Source organism: Nerophis ophidion, linkage group LG28 (assembly GCF_033978795.1).
Source record: "Nerophis ophidion isolate RoL-2023_Sa linkage group LG28, RoL_Noph_v1.0, whole genome shotgun sequence".
In the NCBI taxonomy this organism is placed as follows: Eukaryota; Metazoa; Chordata; class Actinopteri; order Syngnathiformes; family Syngnathidae; genus Nerophis; species Nerophis ophidion.
In genome coordinates, this window is record NC_084638.1 from 26,791,033 (window position 1) to 26,801,271 (window position 10,239).

Below are 10,239 nucleotides of genomic sequence, written 5' to 3' on the forward strand. Positions count from 1 at the left end.
GAACAAGGACAATGGTAGGTCAGGTAAGGAGGAGGACAATGGTAGGTCAGGTAAGAACAAGGACAATGGTAGGTCAGGTAAGGAGGAGGACAATGGTAAGTCAGGTAAGAACAAGGACAATGGTAGGTCAGGTAAGGAGGAGGACAATGGTAGGTCAGGTAAGAACAAGGACAATGGTAGGTCAGGTAAGGAGGAAGACAATGGTAGGTCAGGTAAAAACAAGGACAATGGTAGGTCAAGTAAGGAGGAAGACAATGGTAGGTCAGGTAAAAACAAGGACAATGGTAGGTCAGGTAAGAACAAGGACAATGGTAGGTCAGGTAAGAACAAGGACAATGGTAGGTCAGGTAAGGAGGAGGACAATGATAGGTAAGAACAAGGACAATGGTAGGTCAGGTAAGAACAAGGACAATGGTAGGTCAGGTAAGGAGGACGACAATGGTAGGTCAGGTAAGGATGAGGACAATGGTAGGTCAGGTAAGGAGGAAGACAATGGTAGGTCAGGTAAGAACAAGGACAATGGTAGGTCAGGTGAGGAGGAGGACAATGGTAGGTCAGGTAAGAACAAGGACAATGGTAGGTCAGGTAAGGAGGAGGACAATGGTAGGTCAGGTAAGAACAAGGACAATGGTAGGTCAGGTAAGAACAAGGACAATGGTAGGTCAGGTAAGGAGGAAGACAATGGTAGGTCAGGTAAGAACAAGGACAATGGTAGGTCAGGTAAGGAGGAAGACAATGGTAGGTCAGGTAAGAACAAGGACAATGGTAGGTCAGGTAAGAACAAGGACAATGGTGGGTCAGGTAAGGAGGAAGACAATGGTAGGTCAGGTAAGAACAAGGACAATGGTAGGTCAGGTAAGGAGGAAGACAATGGTAGGTCAGGTAAGAACAAGGACAATGGTGGGTCAGGTAAGGAGGAAGACAATGGGAGCACCACGAGAAGGAATGATGACAAATCAAAGATCTCTAATGTGATTACTGGACTTGGGGTGTGAAACATGTCTACCAGGTGACTGCCATTAGGAGAATGTTCCACTTTGGGAGAACTCCAAGGGATGGAGGCTATATTTGGAGTCTGCTGATGTGAAACAAGAAGCATTGACTCCTGCCTCCGCTGAGTGGAAATTGACCGGCAAGGGATGGTGATAGTAGGCAGGAAGCGTAGCCAGACTCGGTCTGAGGTCCCACACCGTAGTCCTCTTGTTTGTGCTGATGGGGGAAATCTTATTTCTGCTCATCGAGCCTCTCGTCTATCCGGAGAGCCGACAAGATAAGGTGGTCTAGGTCTGGTTCTTGATGTAACAGTCTGGTTCTTGATGTAACAGTCTGGTTCTTGATGCAACAGTCTGGTTGTTGATGCAACAGTCTGGTTCTTGATGCAACAGTCTGGTTCTTGATGCAACAGTCTGGTTCTTGATGCATCAGTCAGGACCCACCAGAAGGTTGCAGAGTTGCAATCATGTCTGGAACTCAATGGCGTAGTCTAAGGCCATTCGCCGCACCTGTCACAGTCCCAGGATTCCTGATGGAGTCCTCTCAGATAAGTGTTCCGTGGCCTTTGACAATGTCCATGCTTTACCAGACAAGTGGGTGATGGCGAAGGCCACGTGGGCGCATTCAGACCAGAACGCCGCCCCAGAACGCCGCCGGTTGGAGTCCAAAGTGCAGCTGGCACCGGACAAGGAAAGGCCGGACATCAGCAGAAATCCAATCTGGGCGGGACAAGGAACCAGGGACACTTGCGTGTGCTGGTGATGAAGTGGAATGTCTGCTTGCTACAGAGCCTCAATCTGGGCCTCTGGGCGGGAACACCAGCTGTGGAGGTTTGCTCCCAGCTGAGTCAGACTCTCCTCCTGACTGGAGGACCCCTTTAAGAGGTCTGCTTAAGACGGGTGCATCTAATACCCTCTGGTTGCAGATTGTACCCCAAAGCAGAGGCTGGCATTAGCTTTGAAGAGAGTCTTTAATGGTAGCACAGGGAGGAAAACCACCGGACAAAACACTAACCAGGAGGAAGGCCCAAGTAAGATGATACTTAGTAAGTCAGGAGCTGGTCTGATGTGTAGTCAGAGACATCAGACAGAGGTGTGGTTGCCACTAGCTGCAGCCTTTTCTGTGTCTCACACACCACTAGAGGGAGACAGAGAAAAGATCTAAGAACACCACTAGAGGGAGACAGAGAACAGATCTAAGAACACCACTAGAGGGAGACAGAGAACAGATCTAAGAACACCACTAGAGGGAGACAGAGAACAGATCTAAGAACACCACTAGAGGGAGACAGAGAACAGATCTAAGAACACCACTAGAGGCAGACAGAGAACAGATCTAAGAACACCACTAGAGGGAGACAGAACAGATCTAAGAACACCACTAGAGGGAGACAGAGAACAAATCTAAGAACACCACTAGAGGGAGACAGAACAGATCTAAGAACACCACTAGAGGGAGACAGGACAGATCTAAGAACACCACTAGAGGGAGACAGGACAGATCTAAGAACACCACTAGAGGGAGACAGAACAGATCTAAGAACACCACTAGAGGGAGACAGAACAGATCTAAGAACACCACTAGAGGGAGACAGAACAGATTTAAGAACACCACTAGAGGGAGACAGAACAGATCTAAGAACACCACTAGAGGGAGACAGAACAGATCTAAGAACACCACTAGAGGGAGACAGAACAGATCTAAGAACACCACTAGAGGGAGGCCGAACAGAACTAGGGACACCACTAGAGGAGACAGAGAACAGATGTAAGAACACCACTAGAGGGAGACAGAGAACAGATCTAAGAACACCACTAGAGGGAGACAGAGAACAGATCTAGGACAAGTAGACTAAGACAATTAGAGAGGAACAAGTCCAAACTATCATGTTAATGTAGGTGGAAGATACAAACATCCCACCAGTTAGTTAGCATATCCCGCTAGGGTGTGTAGCCTAGCATGATTAGCGAGTGCTAATTGACTTACCTGACATGTTCGTCAGTGTGTGTGCTCGTTAGGTCGATGATGTCACCTTCTTTCAGCCTGAGCACCGCCATCTTAACTCGCCATCTGCAATCACGAGTCATCACCAGCACTAATTAACACTAATTAACACTAACGAGCACTAACGAGCAAGTGTGCTCCAAGTGGTTTATTGTAGAAAGTCCATGTAAGAAGGTTGACTTATTTATACAAGCAGCACTGCTTTAAAACACACTACTACAACAATAAAATCATACAAAAAGAAAGCTACTACTAAAAAAATAAATACATTAATAAAATGTAACTTTTAAAAATAGCTACTATTGAAATTGAATAAAATTAAATAAAAGAGTCATAAATAAAAACATGAAAAACAGCCACTAATAAAATAAATAAAAAACAGCCACCAACAAAAAAAACAGCAACTACTATTTTTTTAAACAATTGTCACTAATAAAATGAAAAAATAAGAGTCACTATTAAAATGTTGTCAAAGAACAGCTACTTCTAAAATATATAAAAAAACAGAAACTACTACAAAAAATGTAGACCCACCACTACTGCTAAACAAATACAAAAACAGCTACCTATAAGAGAAATAAAAACAGACACTTCTAAAATGATCCAACATAAAACTGCAACATTTAAAAAACAGCAACCACTAAAAAAATACAAAATGCCCAACAAACTGCCACTACTCAAAAAAAAAAAACAGCCACTATTTATTTTTTCTAAACAATTGTCACTAATAAATAAATACACGATTTAAATGTGGTCATAGTTGATTTATTTTATTATTTTTTGTATTTATTTTATTAAAAAAAATACAAAATACCCAAAAAACTGCCACTACTAAAAAAACAAAAAAAAGTCACTACTATTTTTTTTCAAAACAATTGTCACTAATAAAACAAATAAACTATGATCAAATTTTAAAACTATAATTATTTTATTTGCGACAATTGTTTTGAAAAAAATAGTAGTGGCTGTTTTTTTTACGCAGTGGCATTTTGGGGGTATTTGTAGTTGTTAAAAAAATAAATAAAATTTTTATAAAATAAACCTTTTAATAGTTTATTTATTTTATTAGTGACAATTGTTTTGAGAAAAAAAATAGTAGTGGCTGTTTTGGGGTATTTTGTAGTTTTTTAATAAAATAAATGAAAAAATAAAACTATGACCACATTTTATTTTTTATTTTTATTAGTGACAATTGTTTTGGAAAAAAAATAATATTGGCTGTTTTTTTTTTTTTTGTAGTGGCAGTTTTTGGGGTATTTTGTAGTTTTTTAATAAAATAAATAAATAAAAAACAAATAAAATAAATAAACCATGACCACATTTTAATAATTTATTTATTTTATTTGTGACAATTGTTTTGATAAAAAACATAGTAGTTGATATTTTTTTTAATAGTGGCAGTTTTTGGGGTATTTGTAGTTGATGAATAAAATAAAATAAAAAACCCAATAAAATAAACTATGACCACATTTTAATAGTTTATTTATTTTATGAGTGACAATTGTTTTGAAAAAAAAATGTAGTGACTGTTTTTTGGTAGTGGCAGTTTTTGGGGTATTTTGTAGTTTTTTTTTAAAATAGATACAAAAAGTAATACAATAAATAAACTATGATCACATTTTAATAGTTTATTTATTTTATCATTGACAATTGTTTTGAAAAAAAAATGTGGCAGTTTTTAGGTATTTTGTAGTTTTTTAATACAATATATATTTTTTAAAAACTAATAAATAAAATAAACTATTACCACATTTTAATAGTTTATTTGTTTTATTACTGCCAATTGTTTTGAAGAAAAAAAAATAGTAGTGGCTGTTTTTTTTGTTTTTTTTTAGTAGTGGCAGTTTTTTGGGTATTGTAGTTTTTTTAATACAATAAAAAACACTAATACAATAAATATACTATGATCAAGTTTTAATAGTTTATTTATTTTATCATTGAAAATTGTTTTGGGAAAAAAGTAGTAGTGGCTATTATCTTTTTAACAGTGGCAGTTTTTGGTTATTTTGTAGTTTTTTAAATAAAATATTAATAAAAAAACTAATAAATAAAATAAACTATGACCACATTTTAATAGTTTATTTATTTTATTACTGACATTTGTTTTGAAAAAAAAAATAGTAAAGGCTGTTTTTGTAGTGGCAGTTTTTTGGGTATTGTAGTTTTTTTAATACAATAAAAAACACTAATACAATAGATAAACTATGATCAAATTTTAATAGTTTATTTATTTTATTAGTGACAATTGTTTTGAAAAAAATAGTAGTGGCTGTTTTTTTGGGTATTAGTAGTTGTTAATTAAATTAAAAAATAATAATAAAATAAACTATAACCACATTTTAATAGTTCATTTATTTTATTAGTGACAATTGTTTTGGAAAAAAATAGTGGACATTTTTTTTTATTAGTGGCATTTTTGGGGGTATTTTGTAGTTTTTTTAGTGGTTGCTGTTTTTTAAACGTGGCAGTTTTATGTCGGGTCATTTTAGAAGTGTCTGTTTTTATTTCTTTTAGAGGTAGCTGTTTTTGTATTTTTTTAGCAGTAGTGGTGGGTCTACATTTTTTGTAGTAGTTTATAAACTACTACTACTACTATAAACTATTATTATGTGGTCATAGTGTGAGAATGTTGACTATCTGAGTTGGCCCTGCGATGAGGTGGTGACTTGTCCAGGGTGTACCCCGCCTTCCGCCCCAATGCAGGTGCGATAGGCTCCAGAAACCCCGAAAGGGACAAGCGGTAGAAAATGGATGGACGGATGTAAATGTGGTCACTTGTAAAAGATGTAAAAAATGGGAAAGTAGGAGAAAAAGGTGACCCGGGTAAAAAGGTGGTAAGTGTTGGCACCTGTTGTTGTTTCCCGGCTCCCTGGATGAAGTGCTGTATAAATAACCTCCAGTTCTGGAGCCGCTGACTGGGATCTTGATCTGCACACATGTCCCGAGTAAGAGTCTGGAGATTTTAAATGTCAGTCCTGGAAGTACCTGGGCGGTGTGATGATCCACTCGGTTGTCTCGGTCACTCAGGTGGATGTTGTGGACTTTTAGAGGCGGCGCGCCCAAACTCTCCATGGCAACCGTGCACTCTTCCAACTTCTGCACGGCCAGCTTGTGGTAGTCCGACTCTGCAAATTTCTCTTCGTAACAACGGGAAGGCTCGTCACTGAAAAGTACTTCTACTTCCCGTCCAAAATCTGAAAAAGTACTGAGGTATCTGTAAATGTCAGCATCTACATGTCTTATAAGTTCAGGAGCCCCCACAGACAGGAGTACAGAAGCGGACGGATGTCTTAGCAACTGGGCTTTGTCCTGGCACACGTCATACAACCAAGAAGACTACGCGGCTGCCTGGAAGGTATTTAAGGAACACTTTTTATCATTCTGGCATCTGAGCTGCCACTTTTTTAACCTTAAAAAAATGTGCTAGTGTTTTTTTTATTGACAGTAATTCACCGTACAAACAACAAGAGTCGATTTTAATGGCAGCTCAGTCACAGAATTTTACCATAAAAGAACAGATGCCGAGTTTTTTTAAATTTACAGTAACATGCAGTAAAAAAAAAAACCTCACATTTAACCGTAAAAGGTGGATAAAGATGATATTTATTAGCGTGGGCTGCAGAGCAGTGGAGGCTGTTTTTTTTTTCCGTAGTGGCAGTTTTTTGGGTATTGTAGTGTTTTAATACAATAAAAAAACATTAATACAATAAATAAAACATGATCAAATTTTGATAATTTAAAAATAGTGGCTTTTTTTTAGTAGTGGCAGTTTCTTGGGATATTTTGTAGTTTTATAAATAAAATAAATACAAAATTAATAAAACAAAAAAAACTATGATCATATTTTAAGTTTATCTATTTTATTCATGACAATTGTTTTGAAAAAAAATAGTAGTGGCGTTTTTTTTTTAAAGTAGTGGCATCTTTTGGAGTATTTGTAGTTGTTTAATAAAATGTTAAATAAAATAAACTATGACCACATATTAATAGTTTATTTATTTTATCAGTGACAATTGTTTTGAAAAAAAAAATAGTAGTGGCTGTTTTTTTTTAGCAGTGGCAGTTTTTGGGGTGTTGTAGTTTCTTTAATAAATAAATAAAACATGATCAAATTTTGATAGGTTATGTATTTTATTAGTGACAAATTTTTGGGAAAAAAATAGTGGCTTTTTTTTAGTTGTGGCAGTTTTTTGGTTATTTTGTAGTTTTGTAATAAAATAAAAACAACATTTATAAAATAAAAAAACTATGATTTTATTTTAATAGTTTATTTTATTAGTGACAATTGTTTTGAAAAAAATAGTAGTGGCTGTTTATTTTAGTAGTGGCAGTTTTTTGGGAATCTGTAGTTTTTTAATAAAATAAATTTTAAAAACTAATAAAATAAACTATGACCACATTTTAATAGTTTATTTATTTTATCAGTGACAATTGTTTTGAAAAAAAAATAGTAGTGGCTGTTTTTTTTTCTAGTAGTGGCATTTTTTGGGGTATTTTTTAGTTTTTTGATAACAAATAAAAAATAATAATACAATAAACTATTACCACATTTTCATAGTTTATTTTTTCTATTAGTGACAATTGTTTTGGAAAAAAATAGTAGAGGCTGTTTTTTTTGTTTTTTTAGTAGTAAAAAAACAGATGCCGGGTTTTTTTCAATTTGCAGTAACATGCAGTAAAAAAACCCCACCACATTTAACCGTAAAAGGTGGATAGAGATGATATTTATGAGCGTTTGCTGGAGAGCAGTGATTGTCAAAAGGGCGTACCTTACGCAGGCTCCGCAAAGAATCAGTTAAAGTACAGTGTTTTATGTTCCCATTTTCAAACACATTGTAATGTTACAGTAAATAACACCTCTGCCTTGTTTTTAGTGAATACGTGGGCCTACTACGCTACTGTCTTTTAAACTTGCTCATAGTGGAGCTGTTTTATCAAGTGCGACCATCAAGCTTGCAGTGAACTTATAGTCGTCGTAGTACATGGTAGTACACGGTAGTAGATGTGTACTCACTCTGCATCAGGTAGTACATGGTAGTACATTGTAGTACATGGTAGTAAATTTTAGTACATTGTAGTACATGGTAGTACAGGTGTACTCACTCTGCATCAGGTAGTACATGGTAGTACATTGTAGTACATGAAGTACAGGTGTACTCACTCTGCATCAGGTAGTACATAGTAGTACATTGTAGTACATGGTAGTAAATTGTAGTACATGGTAGTACAGGTGTACTCACTCTGCATCAGGTAGTACATAGTGCCGACTCCGCTTCCTGTCACTAAGGTGGTGAAGATGGCCAGTTGCTGCAGTTTGCTGGTGGAAATCCTCATCTTCAAACCTGCCTCCTTACACAGACAACACACACACACACACACACATCTATTTATTATTATTATATCATCCATCCATTTACTACCGCTTATTATAATAATTATTATTATTATTATCTATCTATATATATGTATATGTATATATATATATATATATTTATATATATATTGGATTGTGCTGAAAGGGTCTTATATTGTTAGTTATTTCAATTTAAAAATTCAACAGGGCAGTAACTTCCTGTTTACAATCATCCGACCAATCACAGGGCTTCTTATTCGCCGTCACGCGCCGCATCGCAGTGTTCCTTGCAGTCATTCGCTGCTGAACGCAAAGGTTGAGCCTCTACAAAAAAGGTATTTGTTGAAGTAAAAGCATCGTGTTGACAAAATAAGCCCGAGTCTAGTTGCTGTAATAAATGTCAGTCACCATAAATAATGTAAAATAGACTCCAGTTTGTTTGTATGACTTAGAAACATATAACACGCTGATGTGTCTCCTTGTCACTTCTTTTGTCTGATTTAGCACGCCAAATTAATACATAAATATACAACTATCATGTATAAAATATATATATATATGTATGTACAAGTAATGTGTATAAAAGACATAAATATGCAAGTCAAATGTTTAAATGGACATTTACCGGTCGTTCCTCGCGGGGACCAGTCACTTTCCACTACATCCGTAAACGTCACAAGTGGTGGGCGGTTAATTTACATGCTGCAGTGTGCCGGTCCGTGTCGGCGTGGGGGCGGCTACTTTATTTCACCTACGCAATAATGCACCGCCCGCCATATATCTTTATTTACTTAACTGTTATTATAATTATTGTTATTGTTATTATTATTATTAGTAGTAGTGTTGTTATTATTATTATTATTATTATTATTATTAGTAGTAGTAGTAGAACACTACTACTACTACTACTAATAATAATAATAATAAGTAGTAGTAGTATTATTATATTTATTATTGTTGTAGTAGTAGAATAATAACAATAATAACAATGCGTAAACTACTTATTATTATTATCATTCATTATTATTAGTAGTATTAGTAGGAGAATACCACTACTACTAATAAAAAGTAGTAGTAGTAGCAGTAGTAGTAGTAGCAGTATTATTATTATTAATATTATTGTTGTTATTATTATTGTACTACTATTGCTAATACTACTACTACTAGTAATAATAATAATAATAATAATAATTGTCTGTCTATCTGTGTTGGTCTTGCGATGAGGTGGCGACTTGTTCAGAGTGTACTCCGCCTTCCGCCCGATCGTAGCTGATATAGACGCCAGCGCCCCCCGTGACCCCAAAAGGGAATACGCGGTAGGAAATGGATGAATGGATAATAGTATTAGTAGTAGTAGTTGTAGTGTTGTTATTATTATTATTAGTAAAATAATACTACTACTACTTCTAATAATAATACTATTATTATTATTATTATTATTAGTAGTAGTAGTATTAGTAGTAGTACAATAATAATAATAATACTATAAATACAATACTACTACAACTACTACTTATTATTTTTAGTAGTAGTAGTAGTAGTAGTAGTAGTAGTATTCTACTACTACTACTAAAAATAATAATAATGATGATTCTACTACTACTACAAATTACTATTATTAGTAGTAGTAGTATTATACTAATACTAATAATAAAAATAATAATAATTCTACTACTACTAATTATTATAATTATTATTATTATTAGTAGTAGTAGTAGTAGTAGTATACATGTTTAACATGTTCTATCTACACTTCTGTTCAAATGTAATAATCACTCTTTCTTCTCTTCTTTGATACCACACATTAGTTTTGGATGATACCACACATTTAGGTATGGATCATGTTGATACCAAGTTGTTCCAAGATCCTACATTGGTCATATTCAAAG

General features: G+C 35.1%; 1 protein-coding gene across 2 annotated transcripts; it reads right to left on the reverse strand.

Moving 5' to 3' along the window:
• Positions 1-1,944: 1,944 nt before the first annotated feature.
• LOC133545155 (cytochrome c oxidase assembly factor 1 homolog) lies at positions 1,945-9,069 on the reverse strand. 2 transcript variants are annotated; one of them, XM_061890521.1, is made up of 6 exons: positions 8,976-9,069; positions 8,238-8,346; positions 5,983-6,134; positions 5,846-5,925; positions 2,980-3,063; positions 1,945-2,130 (listed from the first exon to the last, which is right to left on the reverse strand). In XM_061890521.1, exons 2-6 carry the CDS (start codon positions 8,329-8,331, stop codon positions 2,121-2,123), a joined length of 420 nt encoding a protein of 139 aa, XP_061746505.1. In that variant the 5' UTR covers positions 8,332-8,346; positions 8,976-9,069; the 3' UTR covers positions 1,945-2,120. The 2 variants fall into 2 exon arrangements, with proteins under 2 accessions (XP_061746505.1, XP_061746506.1); XM_061890522.1 differs by lacking the exon at positions 8,976-9,069 and having other exon boundaries at positions 8,238-8,371.
• Positions 9,070-10,239: the final 1,170 nt, after the last annotated feature.

Bases quoted from the DNA above. Each gene is read 5' to 3' on its own strand.
- LOC133545155 (XM_061890521.1), bottom strand. From the start codon at position 8,331: ATGAGGATTTCCACCAGCAAACTGCAGCAACTGGCCATCTTCACCACC. The intron at 6,135-8,237 runs GTGAGTACACCT...GTTGTTACGAAG, and splicing joins TATGTACTACCTGATGCAGA to AGAAATTTGCAGAGTCGGAC. The intron at 3,064-5,845 runs GTGCCAACACTT...TCGTGATTGCAG, and splicing joins GAGCCGGGAAACAACAACAG to ATGGCGAGTTAAGATGGCGG.